General features: G+C 44.3%; 1 protein-coding gene across 15 annotated transcripts in view; it reads left to right on the top strand.

Moving 5' to 3' along the window:
- Positions 1-24,959, top strand: part of Lin54 (lin-54 DREAM MuvB core complex component) — a 105,502-nt gene that overhangs the window by 79,293 nt on the left and 1,250 nt on the right. For 7 of the 15 annotated variants that reach the window (XM_076546767.1, XM_076546772.1, XM_042257700.2 and 4 more), the window contains exon 13: positions 1,430-3,692. In XM_076546767.1, the coding sequence (XP_076402882.1) occupies positions 1,430-1,631 (202 nt within the window). In that variant the 3' untranslated portion in view covers positions 1,632-3,692. Of the gene's footprint in view, positions 1-1,429; positions 3,693-17,668; positions 17,813-21,103; positions 21,170-24,390; positions 24,458-24,959 lie in introns of those variants that run through there. The other 8 variants (XM_076546775.1, XM_042257701.2, XM_076546768.1 and 5 more) reach the window with 4 other exon arrangements.

Raw genomic sequence — 24,959 nt, 5'->3', positions numbered from 1 at the left:
TTTAAAAAATATTTTAATGATACTTTAAGATTACTAAATCTAACCTCTGGATATTAAAGATATCACTACAGTAAAACAGTTCAGCCCCCCCCCCCAAATGTTCATGATGGAAGTATAAACACAAAACTATATGCTGTAGGGCTGGGGATATAGCTCAGTGATAGAGCGTTTGTGTGTGTGAGGAAGTCCTGGTTCAACCCACAGAAATGCAAGTGCACACAAACACACACACACACACACACACACACACATGCACACAAACACTACACACTATAATTAAAGCTATGTTTTTGAAAAATTGTATAAGGCCTGGGAGATAGCTCAATAAAGATGGACCTGAATTTGAACACCAGAACCTACATTTAAAAAGCTGGACATTTTGTCAGGCAGTGGTGGCGCACACCTTTAATCCCAGCACTCCAGAGGTAGAGGCAGGTGATCTCTATGAGTTCGAGGCCAGTCTGGTCTACAGAGTGAGTTCCAGGTTAGGCAGGGCTACACAGAGAAACCCTGTCTCGAAAAACCAAATAAAAAATAAAAAAGCTGATGTGGTGATGTACACAGCTAATCCTAGCTCTGGTCGGTAGACAGGAGAATCTCTGGGGCTCACTGACCAACAAGCATAACGGACTTGGTGAGTTTCAGGCCAGTTGAGTCCTTGAAAGACAAGGCAGACTGCCCAAGGAATGCTACCCAGGTTGTCTCCTGACCTCCACATGTGCATGTATGTACACATGCATGCACAATTTCACAAAAACATACTAAGAAAAAGGCAGAACTGAAAAATTATGCCAGGATACTTACTTGATTTTGTTGATGCCATACCCGAAATTCTTTCTTTTTTTCCTTTTGTTTTTTCGAGACAGGGTTTCTCTGTGTAGTAGCCCTGGCTGTCCTGGAACTCACTCTGTAGACCAGGCTGGCCTCAAACTTGAAGAGATCTTCCTGCCTCTGTCTTCTGAGTGTTGGGATTAAAGGTGTGTGCCAGGCATCGGGCTTTTGTTTGTTCTTTCTAACAATATAAGGGAGTGTGGTAGAACCTTGTTTTCAGTAATTCTTTTAGTTCCCAGTAAGGTTCATGGAATCCCTCTGTGTGTCAGAAGGAGGACACCAGACCAGGACAGCACTGGTGGGGTATTCGCACACTGGGAGACTGAGGGGTAAAACACCCAGGATAGGTTAGGATTCCATCTTCTCATTAGCCAGACACATTGTCTGGGAAGTAGATCTTGTTTTTTAATGTTAAATGTATTTCCTGGTAAATCTTTTTAGATATGCTCACTGAGAGCAAACCTGTGTCTTAGAGCCCTTGAGGATGTGTTTAGCTCACAACCCTGATGTCCCTTATGCTGGTGCAGCATGAAGGTACCAGTGGAATCCCTTATCAACCCCGTGATCATCTGTGTTTCTCTCTCGAAAATCATTTCAGATTGCCATTTACATTTGTAACTAAGGAAGTAGCTGAAGCCACGTGTAATTGCCTTCTTGCCCAGGCAGAGCAGGCAGACAAGAAGGGGAAGTCAAAGGCAGCGGCAGAGCGGATGATACTTGAGGAGTTTGGACGGTGTTTGATGAGCGTCATCAACTCTGCAGGAAAAGCCAAAAGTGACCCTTGTGCCATGCACTGCTAACTCCTGCACAAAAGACGGACGTGAACTGCACAGAGAATCTAAGGTGCCAGGACATTGGATTTTCTAGAAGATAGTTTAACAATTACTGCATTTTAACTCAGCCCTTGTTTTAAGAGACCTGAAACTATAGTATTGAATGAGAAGAAAATTTAAATGAAGAAATTAGTACATTTTAAATCTTAGTTAATTCTGCCTCTGTCCCTTCTAAATTTTTTCTTTAGAATTTTTTCTTTTATTGTATTATATATTTTTTAATTTGCTTGGGTTTCTTAAGAATTAGATGTTCTGTCCTTCTGATTCTATTGACAAAGTACATTCATAAATTATTGTAATATCCTTTATAATGTATGGTGTTGTATGACTTTGTTCAGTAGACAGAGCCAAAGCAGCGTGGGTAGGACCCATTCTTTGGCTCCAGATCTAGAATATTCACAGGTAGAATGTCCACATAACCAAATTCTTAATGAAACATATAATATTTTGTCTAGAAAACACCATCCTTTTAAAGAAAAATCAGCTTTTTTTGGGTGGATTCTGGAATACTGTGTTGTCTTTGGGAAATTGGAAGGGGAACAATCCCCATCACACTTTTCAGATATGAAAGTTGTATTTTCTTTAAAGAAAACAAAATATTAAGGGACAGTAATTTTCAGATGATGGGCAGTATGTCTCTGATGAGGAATGGCTAACATGTTCTGGAATGTCTTCATTTTCTTTGAAGGAAGTGGTATATTTTACAATAATTGTCGAAGTCATTATTGATAACTTCTAAAATGAGAGATTGTGTGAATTGAAGTAAACATTTTATGCCAAGATAATATAGGACTCATAAGCATCAAGTATAAAATTTGACTTGGATGGAGAAGCAAGAACACAAAGCTGTGCGATCATGTATGATGAAGTTTTTATCCACACAGTTCTCTGTAGAGTTTTGGAACTAAATTTGAATCAATGTATTACCTAATTTACTGAAATGGGCTCCTAGCAGCTTTCACTATTGTAGTGAGCTACTTTTTATAAAGGCAGTTTAATTCAGCATTGTTTTTAGCCAATGATTTGGTAAGCTGGGGTATGTGTGTTCTCATAATTGCAGAAATAACCTAAATCATTTTCAGTAACTAAAGACTGTATGATCTTAAGAGCCTATTGTAGTAGGATTCTTGAGTTTATGACAAGGGGGGAGACTATGTTGGAATTGAGGCATTTTGTAAGGTACCTTAGTTCTCAGTAACTATTAGCCTATGCGCCTATGCTTATTATTACCCTTCCTACAAGGATTTTATAGTTGTATGTAGTAAGTGTGTATATATGTTCATATGAACATGAAAGATACAGGCAATAGAAATTAATGAAAGAGGATTCCGTTATTCATTAAAATATCCTCCTTTTAAAGTGTGGATTTATAAATTATAGGGCAGTGACTTTAAATGTAGATAATGCAGACATTCTTAGCACCTCAGTCTAGTGTGTCGAAGTAAACTTTGTATAAATGTAAATTAGTCTAAAAGGACAAAATAATATCTAATCAAGTTATTTTTCAAAAGACTGCAATAAGTTTTTGGTCTAAACCTGAACTTTGTTCATTTTGTATATATTATGTGTTAATTCTAATTGCACCATTGTGATGTGTATTTATATACAGTGTGCAAAATGTTTGTGAATTTTTGATTATAATTGTAGATTATGTATGATGGCATTGCTTAAGAATGTTTTGCTTGTAAAAATTTGAAGGTGCAATCAAATGCTACTGGTTTTGATTTTTCAGAAGCTTCCTGAAGTATCACGCCCTTCCTTCTGTCTGGTACTCACTGAACAACCTTTGTATTAGGCTTTTACATCACATCACTGAACAAAGTTAATAGCCACATAATTCACCAATTTTAAAAGATTATTTGGGGAGGGTTCGGTATATAATTTTTAAGCCCTATTTACATCCCAAAGTAGAAAGATTATATTTACTAGAGCTATTCAAAAAGTACACTTTTCTATATTGTAAAAACAGGACAGAAGAATAAATCATACAGAAAATAAACATTTATACTCTTCTGTAAGAAAAAAAAAGGTTTTGCATTTTTTCTTTAGTTCAGTAATACCAGTTTTAACCATTTCCCATGCAATAAGCCTTTTTAGTTAACCTAATTTTCAAGTACACTTGACATTCCTTCTGAGAAAACTTGAAAGCTCTCATCTTTGCCCAGTTCGTTAGCATGAGTTGCATTGAAATGAGAATATGTCTATGCTTTTCCCACTTCTATGGCAGAAACGCCGTCTACTCTCCTAGATGCCTGGTGCTTTCCCGACCACCTGCCTTAGTTCTGAGGTTCTGAGACAGTGAAAGCCACCTGTCGATCTTACGTTTGAGATGGGAACTGGGCGTGTGGTTACGGAAGTGAGCAGAGCACTGGGTGAAGGAGAGGATGGACTGGCTTAGCATCCCCAGTTTTTGATACTTCATAACTGACATTTTGCAATCTCATGTAAAATGTGAATAAAAATAGCTTCAGAAAGTTTTTCTATTTTTGTTCTGTAATGCTGATTAGAAAAGGAATACTCACCACACCACTGAAGCTCACCTAGGATCTTGAGCTCCACCTCTGGGCCAATCAGATCCCTTAAGCATTCTGGTTTGTTGTTGTTAGGGGAGATGAACTCTGGGCCTTGGATAGGCCAAGCAAGCACTTAAGCCATAACCCTGTCTTCAGCCCCTTATGTAGTGTTTCTGAGTATCTATTCACAGCCCCCAAACCAGCCCATTAGAATTTAACTGTCGAAGTACTTCCTATTATGATTATTAATTAGTTTGCTTCTGTCAGGGGTTGAACTTAGAGCCTCATTCATGTTGGTCCAGTGTTCTGCTACTCCATCCCCCAGTTGGGAAGCTATTTTCTGTTACGTAAATTATTTAAGCTTACCTCCTTGTTCTGTTACAGTTTCCTTAATGCTGTATCTGTAGACCCAATGTGAGTTTTTTATTGTGTTTATTTTGGTTTTTGGTTCCCTCTGGCCCTCTCTCCCTTCCTTCCTTCCTTTCTTCACACTCTCCCTGTTTAACCTAGGATCTGGACCTCAAATTCCTAACAGTCCTCCTGACTCAGCTTTTCAGTGTGCTGGGGGAATTGCAGATGTGAGTCGCTCACCTGGCTTTCCTGTTTGGTTGGTTTGGTCCTTTTGAGGCATTGTCTCATGGAGCTCAGTCTGGCCCCAGGAAGTGAGGATTGTGCTGAGCCCTGGTCCTCTTCTCTCCTACCTCCCAGTCTGTGACACGTGTGCCACCACACTCACGTGTTGTGTGGGCTGCTGCTTCGTTTGGTTTATTTTCAGAGATTCATTTTTAATTGTGTATATGTGGCTGGGGGACATGGGGTGAAATATGTAAATGAGTATGGATGCCCCCCCAAAACCATAGTTGTCAGGTCCCCTGAAGCTGGAGTTAGAGGTGGTTGTCAACTGCCCTGCTTCAGGTGCTGACACCAGAACTCAAGTCCTCTGCAAGAGCAGTGTGAGCTCCTAACCACTAAGTGCTCGCTCTGCCCCTAGCTGTGTGTGGTTTGGTCTTTCAAGGGGCTTTTAGAGCCTCGATTGGATCCAGGGCTCTCCATGTACTAAGCAAGCGCTTCACCCTCTGAAGCAGGCTCCAAGATTAGCCATCTGATTTTTTTTTTTTTTTGAGACATAGTCTCACTGTGTAAACCTTGCTCATCTGCAAGCAGTTCAGCTATGTAGACCAGGCTGGCCTCGAACACAGACCTCTGCCTGCCTCTGACTCTGCAATTTTGAGGATTAAAGATGTGCACCACTATGCTGGCCAGGCTTTTAAAAAAAGATTATATATTTCTTAATACTTTTTTTTTTTTTTTTTTTTTTTTGGTTTTTCGAGACAGGGTTTCTCTGTGTAGCTTTGCGCCTTTCCTGGAACTCACTTGGTAGCCCAGGCTGACCTCGAACTCACAGAGATCCACCTGCCTCTGCCTCCCGAGTGCTGGGATTAAAGGCGTGCGCCACCACCACCCGGCTAATATTTCTTAAATGATATTTTTTGTGGCAACATTTAAGACCTTCTTAACTACTAAATACTAAGTAAATTCAAGGTGTTATTTTATTATAAGATCACTGTGACTTTTGTAAATTTGTAGTAAGCAAATAAAACCTGATAGTATATAAAAAGAAAACACCATAATGCAATTCGCTGGAGATTAATATATATAAATGACCATAGCATCCTAAGTCCAGAAAATGATGGCGAACATAAGAGAATTCTGAACTGTACACTTCTAAAAAATGAGTGTTATGGCATGTGAATTATATTCCATAAAATTTTTGCCAAAAATGCAGAAAAAAGAAAATTCAGCACCTATTTATAATAAAGAAAACCCCAACTCTTTAGCAAACCAAGAATAACCAGATAAAGAGAGTTTACAGAATGCCACAGTGAGCCACACTCTTGGTGAAGTCAAGGTGTTTTCTTTGTGTGACTGGGAACAGGCATTCTATGCATTATTTTGTAAAGGTCCTTTATTTAATAAGGCAAAAGGAGAAACAGGCCCACAAACTGGAAATGAGTAAGAAGCCTGTGGTTAGATTATGTGATTGCCTGCCCTGAGAAATCAAAGATTTAATGAAAACTATTACTGAGTTTAGCAAGTATGCAAGAGACAGTTGTATTTCTGCATAGAAACAAGCATTTAGAAATGGAAGTTTGGGCTGGAGAGATGGCTCAGCTGTTAAAGGCTAGGCTCACAAACCAAAACTATTAAGAAATGGAAGTTTGAGTCGGCCGGTGGTAGCACATACCTTTAATCCCAGCACTTGGTGGCAGAATCAGATGGATAACTGTGAGTTCATGGCCAGCTCTACAGATGGAATTCTAGGACAGCCAAGGCTACACAGAGAAACAGTGTCTTGAAAAAACAAAATAATAAAAAAGAGAAAGAAGCCGGATGGTGGTGGTGCACGCCATTAATCCCAGCACTCAGGAGGCAGAGCCTCCTTTGTGAGTTCGAGGCCAGCCTGGGCTACACAGTGAGTTCCAGGAAAGTCGCAAAACTACACAGAGAAACCCTGTCTTGGAAAAACAAAAAAACAAAAAACAAAAACAAAAATTAGATTAATTAAAAACACTGGGTTTTTTTGAGACAGAATCTAGTGTTGGCCAGACTGTCCTGGAGCACACTGTGTAGCTGAGCATGACTGAACTTCAGTGTGGTGAGAACATGTAGAGGTCAGAGGGCAAAGAGGGAAGCTGGTCTTCTCCTTCCACAATGTGGTCTCCAGGGATTGAAGTCAGCTGTCAGCTCTAGGGCAACCCCCCTGAGCCACCTTACCAGCTCCTACCTTGGCTTTCTTATTCTCTTACCTCTGCCTTCCAAGTGCTGAGGTTAGAGGTGCAGACCACCATGCCCATGTTTTCACATTAAAAAGTGACATTGATTTATTATGTGTATGTGTATGTGTATGTAGGTCAGAGGAGTTGGTCCTCTCCTACCACGTGGGTCCCAGGGACTGAGCTTGGGTCATCAAGCTTGGCAGCAGGTGCCTTTACCTTGGTGAAAGGCATGCTCCTCTTATATGGTGCTGGGGATCAAACCTAGGGCTCTGGGCACACTCAGCAAGCACTGTACAAACAGAACTACATCCCCAGGCCTCACAATCAGAAATTTTATATGTTTTTCAAGTGACGTTTTCATGGAAATAGCAAGCCACAATCTTGAAAATTATAAAACACATGAAATTTCATGTTTATCTAGAATATACAATGTTCAATAAGTGACTCAATAATATACACCCTCCAAAATGTGACTAAAAGATTGAGCAGACATTGCACTCAAGGAGCTGGATGTTAGACATGCAGAAAAGCTGTCAGCATTGTTAGCTGTTAGGAAAATGAACAAGAACACACAGCAGGGCACAGCCCATAACCAGCACGTGCAAAGTGAGACATGGGATGATGGCCTTGAGTTTGAGGCCACCTCGTTTACATAGATATTTCTGGGCCAGCCAGGGCTGCATACCAAGACCATGCCTTAAAAAAGGGGGAGAATGCGGGGAGGCGCCAGTCACTGCAGCTGAAGCCTATAATCTTAGAACTTGGGATGTGGAGACAGGAAGATCAGGGGTAGCCTAGGCCACATGAGTCCCCATTTCAAAATAAAACAATTAAAAAATAAAGAATAAAAATCTGTCTGAGCCGGTTATAGTGGCGCATGCCTTTAATCCCAGCACGTAGGAGGCAGAGACAGGTGGATCTCTGTGAGTTCAAGGTCAGCCTGATCTATAGAGCGAGGACAGCTACAGCTATGTAGAGAGACCCTGACTCAAAACAGACAAAACTATGACTAGAGTTATGAGCTTTTTTGGGGGGTAGTATTTTGCTTGTCATTGTGTATTTTTTTAAAACTATAAAATCTTGAATTATTTGTGAGGTAATCACTATGGGATTTGTGTTAGGTTACATATTAAACCAATCTGATATTAAAAAAGAAATCTCAGTGGTCTCTACACAACCAATAAATACTTCAGCCAGAATAAAGGCTAACTGTGATAGGAGATAGAACATTAGGAACTTCATACATGAAAAGTGGGAACTTCAGACATTACCTAATAAGTATGGTCGTCACAAAAAATGTTGACAGCTACATACGAATCCAGTGTGGCCTGACACAGCACAGTTCATTTGTTCACTCATCCTTCCATGATTAGTTCTGTTTTCCTAATTTCTGGTTGATAACTCTTTTGTTGATTTTGCTTTTTTGAGACTGGGTCTCTCTGCATAGCCCTGGCTGTCCTAGAACTCACTGTAGACCAGGCTAGTCTCACATTCAGATGTCCTCCTGCCTCTGCCTCCTGAGTCCTGAGATAAAGGTGTGCGCCACCACTGCCCAGCTGATAACTTTAAAATCTGTATGTATTGAGTGTCTTGCTGCCTTAGGTGTGTGTAGCATGTGCATGCAATGCCTGAGGCGGCCAGAAGAGGGCATCAGACCCTGGGACTGGAGTTACAGATGGTTGTGAGCCACGATGTGGGTGCTGGGAACTGAAGCAGGATCCTTTGCAAGAGCAGACAAGTGTTCTTAACCACTGAGCCATCTCTCCAGTCCCAATAACGATTTGTTTTTGTTTTTTAATGATATTTATGAATAAACTTTTTGTGTTTTCATTTCTCAGTTTTATGCCTAGGAAAATGGCCAGATTGGAAGTCATTGTTTAACCTTTGGAGGAACTGCCAACCTGTTGCCAAAACTTATGTGTCATGTATATCATTTTCCACTTTGAACAGAGAGGGAGTGTGGGGGACCAGCCCCCACCTTTTACAGGGTTCCTGTGAGGAGGAGAGAGGAATGACGGGTGTCAGGTTAGAATGATATAGGCCTAGCCAAGAAGAAGAAAGACAGAAACACAGGATAGCTTCGGGGGAACCTGGATCCTTATTCACTGGCCCAGAACTTTATTCAGAAGGGCTTTTTATAACAATGCCAAGGGTTGAGGCATAACACACACACACACACACACACACACACACACACACACACACACACACACACCGCTACACACAACCAAGTATAGACCCTTCCAAACACCTGGTACCCAGGCCCATGGTCCAATCATCCTCTTATGCAGTCCTGCTGGTAAAGCAAGCTCAGATCTCACGAGGAAACCTCTGTGGGCTCCCACAAGGAGGCTCCCGGTTCACATTCAGGATTTACATGTGTGTGAGTGCATGTGGAGACCAAAGGTTAGTACTGGTGTCTTCCTCTATCACTCTCCACTTTTTTCAAAAAAAGTTTTGAGACAGGGTCTCTTACTGAACCTGGAGCTCACTCATTGGCTAGCCAGCAGACCCCAGAGATACTCTCCTGTCTGCTTCCTTGGGGATGTTTGAGGCTGGACAGATGGCTCAGTCGGTAAAGTGCCTGCCACGGAAGCATCAGGACTTGAGTGTTGGCCACAAAAGCTGAGTGCAGTGGCACACGTGGGACTCCCAGGGTGGTGGGGTGGGGACAGGCAGACCCCTAGATTCACTCACTGGCTATTCTAGGCTAGTGAGAGACCCCCTTTCAACACATAAGATTGCGAATAACATAGAAAGATACCTCATACTGACTTCTGACCTCCTCATGCGCATGGACATGCAACTATGTGTGCATACACCCCCGTGAACATGTATGCACGCCACACGTGCACACACATACACATGCAGCTTATTCAAGGGAAAAGAATAAGAGGCAGAATAGAAATGAAAACCAATTCCTCTAACCAGATCTGAATATATCACTGTGAGTCATATTGACTAAATACGGTAAGGGTCTGAAGCCATTCAGAGTTGCAAGAACACTTAACTGGGCTAAAAGCAGCAATGGAAATATTCTCATCTTCAGCCTTTGTCTACCCAATTTATCCAGTGTTTGAAGGAATAATGCAAAACACTTTTTCAAATGCAGAGTATATAAGTACATAGTCAAATGTAACAGAGCACTAAACACAGATTTGAACCTTGCTTTAAATGTCATGCACAAAACTTAGATTTATTTAGGTTTTTTTTTTTTTTTTTTTTTTTTTTTTAATTGAGACAGGGTTTCTCCGTGTAGTTTTGGTGCCTGACCTGGATCTTGCTCTGTAGCCCAGACTGGCCTCAAACTCACATAGATCTGACTCTGGCTCCCAAGTGCTGGGATTAAAGGCATGTACCACCACCGCCCGGCAAAATTTAGATTTATAAAGGCAATAAACTAAAGGGTGATTTAGAAGCACAGTAAACCCCTCAGTCTTGGGCTTCAGTAGCATGTCACACAAAATGGAACATGACACTGACTTAATTTTTCATAACATAAGCCCTTGTTGGGTTGGAATAAATAACAAAAACGTGTTTAAAGGGGAATTTTAACTTTTACATAATTATTTTTGCATTTTTAGGTTTTCATGTTGGGATTTGCTGTAGTTTGCTGATATCCATCCAGTGTCAGTGACTTTTACACAATAACCAAGTGTATCGTATGTTTCTTCTTTATTTCTGAGTCTTTATTCCTGAGGAGCACACTCCCCATTGAGAGTGTGCACTTGTCCTTTCTCTGTCCCTTCAAATGTGAGTGAGAGAACAGAGTACTGTCCACTTTACAATTTAAACTTCCAAATTCCTGCTGGGCGGAGGGGGATGGGGTTCTAATCCATCCTCAATGACTTGTCTTTTTCTGGTTTATTAAGCACCTGGGACGGCTTTATGTGAATGTGAGTACATGGTCTACTTACTGTTCCTCATTTTAACCTCACAGGCAGGCCTCAGAGGCAGCAGAAGGTACAGACTTGTGCCTGTTTTCTGCTCAACACTGGGCTTTCTAGGAGTCACGTGAGTAGCCGCTTGGTTGCATGTTTCAAAAGCAGTGTTTCGCAGCCCAGGGCCTTGAAAGTAGAACTCACAGTCACCTGTGTTCTGCATTCCCCGGCTTATCTGCAGCACCAGGAAGGCTCTCCTGACATACCTTGCCTTCTGTCGGCTGCTATTTCTATTTTAGGCTTCCTCAGGACAAGTGGGTTTTGTGGTATATGAATCTGCACTTCTACTTAATTTTCAGACCATAAGAGCCTAAATTTTCTATTAAAGTTATACTTTAGCTTTCATAGATCTTTCACCAATATTTGATTGTGTAGGTATATGATGTCTCTGTGTGTGACTGTGTGTATGGTTGTATGTGTGTAATGTGTGTGAGATTATATGCATGTGATGTACCTCTGTGTATGATGTGTGTGTGACACTATGCGTGTGATGAGTATGTGTGCTGTGTGTGTGAGGCTCTTTGCGTGTGATGTGTCTGTGTGATGTGTGATGTGAGACTATATATGTATAATGTGTCTGTGTGTTGTGTGTATGAGACTGTTTGCATGTGATGTGCTCGTGTGGATGTTGTGTGTGTGTGAAGGTCAGATGGTAACTCTTCAAGAATCGCTTCTTGCCTTCCACCTGTGAAGAAGGGTCCTCGTTTCTGTCCAGATGCTGCATACCCCAGGCTGGCAGGGCCAGGAGCCCCAGGGACTCCTGTGACCCTCCCATCGTGCAGTGGCTGTGCTCAGATTGCAGACGCACGCACGCACGCACGCTCCCACATGCAGCTTTTCACAGAGGTTCCAGGCTCTGAATTCACACCCTCAGAATTTTGGAGCAAGCACTGTTAACCACACAGCCATCTCCTTGACCTCCAGCATCATCCTTTTTAAATTTTCCACTTAGATGTATGGTTTTGTCTACACACATCTGTGCATCATGTGTGTGCCTGGTGCCTTCAAAGGCCAGAAGGGCTCATCGGACCCCCCTGGACTGGAGTTACAGGTGGTTGTGAGCCACGGTGTGGGTCCTTTCTGGAAGACCAACTGGTGCTCCAAGCTACTCCCATCTTCTCCACTCCCATCCAGTAATTTAAACTGTCAACCAAAGCTTTTTCTGTATAGTCAATGTTTTAGTTATTTAAACAAGTTAAAAGCAGGCCTAATATTGCATATGTGTACGAAATTGTAGAAGAGTGAACAAGGTTTTCTTTTATTTGCTTTTAAACACGTTTAGCTGGGCACACACTTTTAATGCCAGCACTCAGGAGTCAGAGGCAGGCTGATGGTCTCCATTAGTGTGAGGCCAGTCTGATCTACACATCAAGGTCTAGGCCGGCAGTGCTAACAATGATACCTTGTCTCAGAGTGCACGTTTTGGAAAGCTTTTGAAAAAAAGGTCTGCTCACACTTCTGTCTTACAGGAGTAACTTCACAAGCAGCACCTGGTGGTCTTTTCCTCCTTTTTGGAAAACTCATATTCCAAGCAGCCCATACCAAGAAGTTTCTCATATGCGTAGGTCAGAAATACAAACTCAGGCACTGAGAATGATTAGATTTTAAAATAACAAGTGAACTGTTGCTAGAGTTTTCCGCCTTGCCCACAGTCAGGACAAATCTTTGTCACCCGCCAGTCCCACAGCCGCTCAGACCCAACCAAGTAAACAGAGACTTATATTGCTTACAAACTGTATGGCCGTGGCAGGCTTCTTGCTAACTGTGCTTATAGCTTAAATTAGTCCATTTCCATAAATCTATACCTTGCCACGTGGCTGGTGGCTTACCGGCATCTTCACATGCTGCTGGTCATGGCGGCGGCTGCAGTCAGTCCTTCTGCCTTCCTGTCCTTTTATTTCTCCTCTCTGTTAGTCCCGCCTATCCTTCCTGCCTAGCCACAGCCGATCAGGTTTTATTTATTGATCAATCAGAACAACTTGACATACAGACCATCCCCCAGCACAGCCAAGTGCAGACCATCTCAAACACCTGCACTCAGGCCCATGGTCCTAATCATCCTCTATACGGACCTGCTGGGTAACGCCACAAAGAACCCAAGAAGGGCTCTCACAGGACATACAGAACATCCCACAGCAGTGAACTTTATGATGAAGAGAGACCGTCATGTCCAGGCATGCCCATCATGTAATAGGCTTTAGCAGCCGACAGCCGCAGAAACCCTGGTCAGCTTTCCTTCTGACTGCTGATACTGGTGACCGTCCAACACCAGTGTGATCACTCAAGCACAGTCTGCCCTACGGAACTGAAGGTCATGGAGTTTTTAGTTGGCAGTGGTGCCACATTGAAAAGAAGAGATGTCATATTATTGGAGAGAAAACACTTCAAGTAGGAACCCCTTAGATTATCTGTTCAGATCATTGGTGAATTTTGGGGTTCTCAGAAATGTTTTTGTTATTTTCTCATAAAAATCATTCTACTATGTAAATAAATTTTTTTTTGTTTGTTTGTTTTTTGTGAGACAGGGTTTCTCTGTGTAACAATTCTGGCTGTCCTGAAACTCACTTTGTAGACCAGGCTGGCCTCCAATTCAGAGATCCACCTGCCTTGTCTGCCTCTCCTCCCAAGTGCTGGGATCAAAGGCATGTGCCACACCACCTGGCATAATTAAAATTCTTAACCATTTAAAGGGAAAGCAGACTTTAAAAACAGTTGAGCGAGTGCTCTGAAATATCTTAACATGGTATCTTAACATGTTCTGCTGAGAACATGTCTGTTGTTATTTACTTAGCAAATGCCCAAATTACTTGGTATTACCAAACTTGAACTACAGTAGTTCAGGGAAGAGAACTAGTATTTTCTTGTCAAAAACTTTTATTTTCATTCTTTCTGAATGATTTTTTTTTTCTCATTTTAAGACAGGGTTTCATGTCATCCATACTGGTCTCAAATTCACCATGTAGTTAAAGATGACTTTGACCTCGTTCTTTTGCTTCTACCTCCTGAGTGCCGGGGAATTACAGGTGTGTGCCCTGTGCCCTATCCCGAATGATGTTTTAAGGGATAGCAAACTAGTTTAGCTCTGATATTTAAGAAACTGATTTCTAGCTCCATTAGCAACTTTACAAAGTGATTGCTGGCACACATTTCTCCATCACAGATGCTCATTTTAACCTACAACAGATTAATAGGCCAAAGCTCATGGAATATTTCTTATAAAAATTACATGTTTGGCGTGTGTTACATGGCGGGTGCTTAATCAGAGGGTAACATCCAAGAGTCAGCATTTCTCTTGATCAAACTCAGATCATTCATGTATATTTGGTATGTATGTGTATGTCTGTATGCATACGTGTGGGTGAGTGCATATGCTCCTGTGTGGAGACCCAGCATTGACAGAGGGTATCTTCCTTGATTACCCTCCACTTCTTGAGGCAGTCTATCAGTGAACCCAGAGTTTGCTAATCTAGCTAGCGAAATAGTCCTGGGGATCCCTGGGTCTCCCCGTGCTGTGATTACAGGCGGCTGCCACCCTGCCCAGTTTTTAGTAAGTTCTGGGGACCTGAACTCCGGGCCTTATCTTTGCAGGGCCACTGAGCCGTCTCTCAGTTGATTCCTCACTTCTTAGCTGTCACTTAAACTCTACAATCATTTATGTTTATCTACAAAAGATAAATAATACATGTTTGATAGCTGGTGAGAAATTCATAGGCTTGGAGGTCATAGAGGATGGACCTCTCCCTCACAACTAGCAACATGTAAAACCATGAATTCAAATTGCAGGGCTCTAATGACCATTCACACTTTGTGATGAAACACCATGACCAAAAGCAAGTTGGGAGGAAAGGGTTTATTTGGCTTTCATTTCCACATGGTGGTCTATCATTGGAGGAAGTCAGGACAGGACCTCAGAGCAGGAACCTGGGGGCAGGAGCTGATGCAGAAGCCTGGAGGGGTGCTGCTTACTGGCCTGCTCTGCATAGCTTGTTCAGCCTGCTTTCTATAGAACCTAGTTCCACCAACCCAGGGATAGCCCCACTCACAAGAGGCTGGGCCCTCTCATGTCAATCACTCATTAAGAAATGCCCTGCAGGTTTGCCTGCAGCACACAGGGCCTGTCTTCACAGCCCTGGCTGTCCTGGAACTCACTATGTAGACCAGACTGGCTTTGAACCTACTTGAAGTTCCACCCGCCTCTGTCTTAGGAGTGCTGGGACTAAATGTGCCTGGTGTCATCATGCAAGTGGGCCTGTCAGTCACCTGAGCAGGAACAAAAATAAACTATCTGTTGTAGAGACTTTTGTGTTTTAAAGCATTCTAAAAATGGAGGCTGGCAGTGTCCATTCTCCCCCCTGGGAGTGAGCTGGTATGTCAGTGGTCTCTTTGGCCATTGTTTACTCTCCTTTGGGTGGACTTCATGTTCCACTGTTGAGCCCCTCATCTTCCACAGTCCGCTCTTACCTGTCTCATCTGAACTCTTTCACTGGAAACCACAGGAAATGAGGAGCTGAGTTCAGAGGGAGATCCAAGCGACACAAAATTGGTCTGAGGATACGTTAACGTAATTTATATAACTGTCCCGGGCTATTTTATTTTAGATCTTGGTAAGTTGAAACTAGTGTGGATTTTACACAGAAGCCAGGGAACAGCCAGTTTATTGCATATAAAGGGAATAAATATGTGCAGTTTGTCAAGAAAGTCCAGGCCAGTTCGAAATGCACAGATCAGCTGGGTGTAATGGAACAAGCATGTCATTCCAGGGCTCTGGAGGCTGAAGCATGTGGGTCAAGGGTTCTAGGTCAACCTCAGCTACACTGGGAGGTTAAGGCCAGCTTGACATACAGGAGACCTTGTCTCAACAATAACAGCAACAAACACCGCGCCTGGGGGGGGGGGGGGACTGTGGGGAGGGGAGCCCCACCTGTGCCAGATTCCACAAGGCTGATTGAATTTCCGACTAGAGAAATGGAATGTTACAGGTCCAGAGCCAAAATTATCTTGTGCTATCTTTAGTAAGAGCCAAGAAAGTTACTCCCCAAAGTAGCACACAGATCTGGTCAAACACACACGTCCCAGCTAGCATGGAGAAGCTTGAGGGTCTTTTTTTTTTGGGGGGGGGGAGGGGGGACAGACACAGATTCAAGAAGGAAATGTTCAGAAGAAAGCTAACATTTGGTACTTGGTCAGTCGTGTCTGTCGTCACGTTGACAAAATTTAGAATCTAGAGGACGGGCTTCTGAGTATGTCTGAGGGACTAGACAGTGACTGGCAAGACGCACCTGCTGTGGGAAGGGAATCCTGGGCAGTATACACATGGAGGCAATGAGATCAGCATATTAAAAACATGGTGGTGTGTGTAATCCCAGGCAGATAGGAGGAACTTGAGGGCTCTCTGGCCTACCAGCTTAGTCTAATTGGTCGGTCATCAGTGAGAGACTCTTTAAAATGGTTGGCTCCTGGGGAGTGACAGCTGCTGAGGTTGACCTGACCTGTGCTCGCACGCCTACGCATACACGTGCACGCACCCCCTGAAATCAAAGCACCTGTGATGGCCAGTGACGAGCTACCAATGCCCTACTTGGTAAACCAAACCCAATGAAACTCGCATCACATGTGAACTTATTGTTATGGCACTGTAGGACATAGTGCAGGGCCGCGGTCTGCGAGGCGGGTGCAGGAAGGCTTGAGGCCAGCGTGGGCTACATGGATATTCCCGGGTCAGGCCGATCTGCACGGGAGACGCCATCATCCCACAAAACCAAACGGCTCTACGTACAAGTTCGTGTTCGTAAGGATTTATTTTACCTACTCTTCTCCTTCTCGGTATGCCTTCCACATGGCATGAAAGACTTTCGGGCACCGGGATGGCAGGGTCACCATAAAGGCCTCCAACCCGGAAATTTCCTACCACGCCTCTGAAAGGCTGAGGTTCCGGGCGTTCGCCACCACGCCAGACGCCTACGGACGGCCTCGCTTTAAATTAAAAATCGGCGAGAGGAAGTCTTTGGAGTCACCCCACTCAGCCCGGGAACCCAACACGGAGCACTCGTCCCTAACGGCCGTCGCTCCCCGCCCCGCTTCCGGTTGCGCACGTCCGGCGGCGCTCCGCGATGGGCCACCGACCCACCCCGTCGGTCCCGCCGCACTGCGGGCGGGTCGGCGGCTGCGCTCGTTCACACGGCCGGAGGAGCGGAGGAGCGGAGGAGCGGAGGCGATGCTCCCCGAGGACTCCTCGGGGACTGCGGTCCTCTTCAGGTCAACTTCCGGCTGTCCTACCCGTGGAGCTCCCGCGAGACCCAACGTCGCGGGAACCTCGGTTCCGCCCGAGTACTGGGCGACCGGGCCGGAAGGGCGGGCTTTGGGTGCTACCTTGCCTTCCGTGGGCGCCGCTCTCGACGGCCTAGCCAATCGCAGGCCACGCCGTGTCTCAGCAGCCAATCGGAGAGGCCCGGAGCCTTCAAGCCTCTCCGCGGGCCCCGCCTTCGCCTCGCGCCGCTGGGCTTCTTTTGTTAGCGCGTCCGGGCGTTTCTTGCGCCTTACCCTGCTCGCGTGCGATCCGGCGCCATCGCGCCTTGAGCGAGCCTTGGCATGGGAAGGAGAGAGCGGAGCGAGCTGACGCCGAAGTGGCGCTGGCGATGGTGGCGCTTGCGCTGGAGGACCGGAGAATGGGGCCAGGAGACGGGTAGGGGCCGGACGCGATGTCCGATGAATGTTGCAGACCAGGCAGGGACAAAAGAGTGATTTCAGCCCTTGCCTCGTGCCCTCTTTTGTAGCTCACGGATGACGCAGGAGGTTTTGGTGTGACCCGGCGCTATGTCTGTGATACCACCCGGGAGCTTGACCGAGGATGCCCCGGAATCCTAATTTAGCGAACCTCCTTTCTGAAGACGTTTTGCCCTGATGAGGAAGAGGAGGAGGTAAGGTGTCTGGGGCGCTCGCAGTCCTCCAGTGCAGTGGGAGCCCCTCAAGAGCGGAAACAAAAGAGAAAGGGCCGGCCGATCATTGTTCGGACTTGGGAATGGGGCGTTGTGGATTCCAGGATTGAGAAGATTTTAGAACAAAACAAGTTCCTTTTATTCACACTTCGCAGAACGAAAAAACCGGCCAATTGAAGGCGTAGTTTTTTGCCTTTCTCAAGGAGAGCCTTAGCGTATTCATTAGCTCCTCTCTGAATAATGTAGGCCAGCTAGAGAAGCATGTAAAGTTTTCATTTCTTTTATTATTACTACCCCCTCTCCCCCATACAGAGTTTCTTTATGTGGCCTTGGCTGTACTGGAACTCGCAAAATGTAGACCAGGCTGGCCTCGAACTCACGGAGATCCGCCTACTTCTGCCTTTCAATTGTTGGGATTAGGTCACCACTGCCCGGCTCTTTTATTACTTTTTAAAAGAAAGCCCATGAACTTGGGGGAACACCGGGTGCTGGGGGAAGGCAGGGTGTAAATGTTTGCTTGACAGTTAAAATACAGGGCTTTGTATCAGTTTTCTTGAGTTATTTCACCTCACAGTTAACAGTGTACAGTTCAGTGAGGTTTAGTGTGGTCGCACATACTAGAGCAGCTTTGGGCACAGCTGTGTTTTTATATTGCCGTGCTGGGATCCCAGCCCAGGTCGCGTGCTTTCAGCCACTGCCTCGCCAACCTGCTCCTGTTTTCAGAACATTAGCGGTTTTCTTAATCTTTGTGAGACAGGTTTGTTTCCCAGAGCCTGTTCTCAAGCTGGAGGTGATCTTTCTGAATGGGTCTCCTAAAAGGCCAGGAATAAAGGCTCAGGCCACTTTCAGAAGTTTGACATCACCCTGTGAAGACACCGTTAGACTCGCTGTGTAGCTCAGGGTGACTGTATACCTCCCCTGTGCTGTGCTAAGCTCGGTTGATGGGCTTCTGGATTTTGAACCCAGGGCTTCGTGCACACTAGGCAAGCACTCTGCCAACTTCACTTTGTCTCTGGCCCAAAGAAACTCCGTCCTTATTAACTGTCCCTGTGCCTGTGTAGAGGGCCTGTTCTGTATGTTTCAGAGAGATGGGGTAATAAATTAGTACATAGGATTTTTGTGGCTGGCTTTTCCTGTAGAAAAGTGTTAGGAGTTTGCTCTTTTTGTTGACAAAGTGTAACCTTGTATGTGTAAGACATCAGTTGCCGGTGCATTTACATTGTTAATGTTTATTTTTTGAGTATTACTAATAGTGATGCCTTGAGTGTGGACAAGTATGGATACACTTCTGTTTCTCTAGATGATGTAAGTGGAATTGCTTCTCAAGTTCCTGTCCCCATTTGCTACCAACCGAGGGTGAAAGTTCCATGTTTGTCACACGTTTATAGGTGTGAAGTGGTAGACTGTAGTGCGCCCCCTCCTACACAGAAGCTTGTAAGAAAGAAAATCTTCATAGAGTCAGTGGGAAAGCATTTGGCGGTCTGGCATTGCACAAAGCTTTGGTTCGGGTTGTGGCAGAGTGAACAAACAGCCATGCTCGAACAACAGGGACAAGCCAGATAGCTCCTGGGCACGTACAGCCGCGGGCCTGATGGCATGAATCCGTCTCAGAACCCATGTAAAGGAGGAGGGGGAGGATGTAGCTGGACCGCCGCCCACAAGTAATGACAGGGAGACTTCTTATTCTGAAAGCTCGGCCATAGCGTGGGCTTGTTAATTTACTTTGTGTCTTGGGGCTTTATCACCTTTACTCTGCACTGCCCATGCTGCTTCCTGAGTCCCGCTGTCTCCTTGCGGCTCCACCCTTACCAGCGTTCTCTGCCCTGAAAATCCTGTCTAGCTATGGGCTGTTCAGCTTTTTATTAAACCAATCCAAGTGACGTGTTCACAGTGTCAGAAAGATTATTCCACAACAGAGAAGTGACTCCACATAAAAATCATGGGATGTATGTGCCTCCCCACCACAAGATAATAGAGTAAATTATAAAACCATAATAATAAAAATCCTGGGCATTTCAGGGAAAAAAGCATTTGTACAAGGGTTTATAGAGGAGCGGTGAGGTTGGAGTGGACTTCACAACATGCAGAGTTCCAGGCTAGACTGGGCTACATAATTAAATTTTGTCTCAAAAATAAAGCATACTGATTTTGTCTCTGGAGAGATGGCTCAGTGGTTAAGAGCACTTGCTGGTCTGGTAAAGGGCCCAGGATTGTTGGCAGCATCCATATGGCAGCTCACAATCACCTGTGATTTCAGTTCCAGGGGATCCAACACCTGGCCTCTGGGCATCAGGCATGCAGGTGGTGCCTAGACATACACAGATAAGATAGCTACACATGACAATACAGAAATGTTAAAGTATACAGGTTATAACTGAAGGGCATTTTGTGTAGTGATTAGTGCTTGGATACCGTTGTTAAAGTATTAGGAGAACCTGAGGCACTGGCTGCTGTGATACTGCCATAAAAGTGGGAGTCCAGGCTCTCTCAGTCAGACACCATGACCACTGCAGCTCTTAAAAAAGAAACCACTTAATTGGGGCTGGCTTACAGTTTTTGAGGGTTGGTCCATTATGTCGGGAAGCCAGGCAGGAAGGCACGGTGCTGGAGCAGTTGCTGAGAGCTTTATATTCTGATGTGCCTGTGCAGAGCAGGGCTTTTGAAAAGCCAATGCTTGCTCCCAGAGACACCTCTTCCAGCAAGGCTGCACCTCTTAATCCTTCCTTGACAGCTCAGCTGAAGACAAAGCCTTCAGATGGATGAACCTGTGGGGGCGTTTCATTCAGACCACAGGCTCAATGGTTTCAGAAGTATAACCTAGGGATTCATGAAGGAGGAGGAAGAGATTGAGCTGAGCACAAAGCCAGGTTAGCAACTCCAGTGCTTAATTGCACGCTTATTGTGGAGGGTCTCCATGTAAAGGAGTCCTGATGGCTGACACTGCTCATGTTCCTGGTCTCATGGATTTTGACTACATTGCTGTCATGAATTACAAATGGGGAACTGCAAAAACACATTTACTTACATGTCACAGACCTGGAGGTGTCTGCTCCAGATATTAGAGGACTTTCAGATTTACAGCAAGTAGTTTTGGTCTCTTTACTGTTAACTCTAGTAGCTTCATATCCGATGATTAAACCTTTTCACTGCTGTTCACATAATGATCTGCTGTGATTATTGAGGAATTAATGAGGATATGTAAGCTTTGCTAAAGACGCTGTTGTAACAGACATTGTCCTTTTCATAATGATTTAAAAGAAAAATCTCTTTCAGGGATTGTTCTTGGTGATGTCTGGAAGAGACGTGGCTTTGGAAGATGATATGAAATAAACAGGAAAGGTATAGTCATGTTTTGTGTATATTAAATGTTGTGGGAGATAGAATTGACCTGAAATAGATTATTGCAAGTAAAACTGGAATTCTAAAGGCTTTGGTGAAATCTTAATTACCTATTTTTGAATGGTGAAATTTTTTTTTTTTTTTTTTTTTTTTGGTTTTTCGAGACAGGGTTTCTCTGTGTAGCTTTGCGCCTTTCCTGGAGCTCACTTGGTAGCCCAGGCTGGCCTCGAACTCACAGAGATCCGCCTGGCTCTGCCTCCCGAGTGCTGGGATTAAAGGCGTGCGCCACCAACACCCGGCGTAAATTTTTTTATTACATTTATTTTTTGTGTACGTGCTGGTGTGTGGAGATTTGAGAACAACTTGGAGTTTGTTTTCTTCTGTGACCTTGGTCTCAGGTATCCAACTCCGGTCATCTGTCTTGGTGACATTTTTTTGTGTATGTCTTCACCAAGTGCATGCATGGTACCTGCGGAGGCTGTAAGAGGGCATCAGATCGCCTGAACTGGAGTTGCTAATAGTTGTGGAGCTGCTGTGTGGGGGCTGTGGGTGGGACCCCAGTCCTCTTAACTGTTGAGACACCTCTCCAGCAGATCCTCTAAAACGTAGCTGTGTGTGCATGCATGTCTGCTAGGCATTTTGCTGCAGCTTGTGCTTTTATATTCTGCACTATTGGTCGCAGTGGCCCTGTGGGGAGACCGTCAACTCTGTTGGAGGGTCAGTGCTGTGCCTGTTGAGCATCTGCTCTGGTCGGGCTCCTGACTAGTTCCGCTAGCACCTTCCATGCTGTGTCCTGCTATAACTCAGATACTCACAAGGCTTCCGGCTTCTGTTCTTTGCTCTAGAAAGTGTTGGAGTTCTGGGATTTTTGGTTAGCAAAATTAGATAGTCCTAAATCTTACAAGGTTTTACATTTTCCTTTTGGGATATGAATGAGTTGAGCCTCTTAATTAAAGTCAATGGTTCAACGTGACAAATGCTACTTCCTTCCTCTGTGCATCTGGGACCCGGGATAGGTCTAGGTCTAGGTCTTCTCATGGGCTTGTTGATGACTGTCTGAAGTGCTGGAGTGTCCAGTTCCTGTTCCCATGACCTCTTCATAGGCCGTAGCAGCTGGCTTCCCTTGAGGGAGAAGGCCAAGAGAGAAGAGGATTTTTGAAAATGTGTTTAGGAAGCCTGCCATAGCTAAGTATTCTAGAGAGGCTGCAGGAGTACAGGAGGTGGAGGGTCAGCACAGGATCTTGGACGTTGACTAACTGCTAGTTCCTTTAAAATTAAAGTTTCTCTTTATTTCATATTTAGCATTTGGATTTAGTATTTGAATCTAATAATGAGTTATAAGAGCATGCATATCCAAGTAATTGGTCCCTTTCTTTTAAAAAAAATCTATTCTCTGTGTATGGGTGTTAATGCCTATGTCTGCACCTAAGGCCAAAGGGGGCCATTAGATCCCCTGGAACTGGAGTGAGAACATGGTTGTGAGCCATGTGGCTGCTGGGGGCAGCTAGTTCTCAGGGGCCAGCTCTTTAGTCTAGTGGTCCCTATCCCTTCCCCTTCTCTCTTTTGCCCTGGCTGTCCTAGAACTCGCTATGTAGACCAGGCTGGCCTGCAATTCAGAGATCTTAAAGCTCATTTTTTTTTTTTTTTGTTTTTTTCCTTGCCTACATTTACATATAATTTATGTGCCTTAGTATGGAAAGTTCCTGAGTCACTTCAAGTCTTTTCAGTTAGTGTTTTTTCCCCCTTGGATTTCCTCCTAACTCTGGAGGTAGCTGGAAAAGCTGGTTGGAACTAGACTATAATTAAAAATTAGATAGCCTCATGCTTTGTGGTTTTTTTGGGGGGTGGGGTAGGATTGTGGTCCAGTTATACAAATACTTACCATTGCCCTCCAAGCTTGCCGTATGTACAGTGTGGTGAGCATAGGAAGTACTTGTGCCTTGCTGCTCATCCGTCCCTCTGTAGGCACTGGCTTCTCTTCATGAGCAAGGTGAACTATCGTGGAATCAGAATATCCCTAATCTGTAGACTGCCGTAGTCAGGGTTCTTTAAAGGAACAGAACTGATGGACTAGATGGATACACACACATATCAAAGGGGGGCTTGCTAGAGGGCCTCACAGACTATCGTCTGACTAGCCCAATAATGGATGTCTCAAAGGAGAGGCCAGGTGGTTGTTTTCTTGTTCAGTTCATGAGACTGGGTGTCTCAGCAGTTCCATTGTGGTGGAGAAACTTTGGAAGAAGTATCTTCTGATACCAGTAAAAGGTGGGGCAAACTGGTGGGAAGCAAAAGCTTCTGTGTGGCCTTCCTTCCCACCAAGAAAATCTCTCAGATGTGCCCAGCTGCTTGGGTTTTAGTTGTTCTGGCATAGTCAGGCTGACAACCCAAGACAGAAATATATCACTCTTCCCTGAACACAAAAATGATTTACTCAGGGATAAGACTTGACTTTGAAGTTGAGGCACAACATTGTCACCTTCAAAGTTGATGCTCAGAAGAACCACACACGAGATTCTTACGTGTTAAGTAGGTTGGACTGCATTCATAGCTATTCTCAACTGCGTGGGGTCACCTGTTGGGGGTAGAATGACCACACCTGCTAGGAAGATCTTAGTTCTTGACAGTTGGAAACCTTCAAAAATATTGCATACATTTATAGGGGCTGAAGAGATGGGTCAGTGGTTAAGAGACCGGGTTTCAGTTCCTGGCACTAACGTGGCGGCTTCAAACTATCTGTAACTCCAATCCCAGGGGATCTGAAGCCCTTCTCTTTGGGCACCAGGCATGCACATGATATGCATGCATGCAGGCAGGCAGGCAAACCACTCTGAAATAACATAATAAGTCTTAAGCCCAGAATAAGTAGTTTTATTATGTGGTAAGGTAGTTTTTTTTTTTTTCTTTCCTCTCCATATCAGGCTTGCTTGGTGATTAGAGACATGAGTAAGGTGATAGGAGATAGTCTGGACAAAGTAAACGCAGTAATACACTTGGTAGTCTATGAATTCCTTTTTGACATGTACTTATGTATTTACATTTTAAAGGGCCAGGCAACAAGAACAAAATGTTTCTATGTAGAGCTTAAAAATAAAGCAAGCACAGGTGGCAGTGATTGGCTTTCTGCATTGCTGTTCACATGTGAGGGCATATGCAAAGTTGTGATTTTAAATATTCACTGTCATTTCTGCATTGATTTGTCTGTTTTAATTTTTTTGTAGGAAAGAAAAGGATTTTTGCTTGAGTACCATTTGCAAACTTACTCAATAATTTGAAGATTTATATAAGGTAAGGGATTTTAAGTTGTATTATTTCTTTAGTCAGGAACTTTTAAGTTACTAGGCTGCTTTCAGTTCTAATTCTGCTTCAGCCTTCCAGGTACCTCAGATTTCAATAATTGCTGGCCTGGTTTTTCCCTAGACTCTCTGATATATAGACATAACTTTGAGGGGGCACAACCAGCAGGTAGGACACATGACTGGTGATCAGTGTAACCAAACCTTTGGCTGTGTAAGGGCTAGTAACTGCCCAGCCCTGATGCCATCCTTACCTGGGCACCTTTATATGTGGAAGAAACTCCCCAGATGGATATTCTTCCAGTCAGAGCACACCTCTGGTAATTGGGTTAGGACCCACTGCTGGAATGGGTGTGAGTGGAGAGGAACTAGCCTCTTCGACCTCTTAGCGTTAGTTTGCCAGTGGCCTATGGGACCACATGGACTAGTGGTGTTTTGTAAAATGAGGGGTGAGGGGGGCAGCCAGACCTGTTGACTGCTGAAGTGGGGGGACT

Source organism: Peromyscus maniculatus, chromosome 10, assembly GCF_049852395.1.
Source record: "Peromyscus maniculatus bairdii isolate BWxNUB_F1_BW_parent chromosome 10, HU_Pman_BW_mat_3.1, whole genome shotgun sequence".
NCBI classification, from domain to species: domain Eukaryota; kingdom Metazoa; phylum Chordata; class Mammalia; order Rodentia; family Cricetidae; genus Peromyscus; species Peromyscus maniculatus.
Note: the sequence above shows the minus strand (reverse complement) of the source record. Positions and strands in the feature narration are given on the sequence as shown.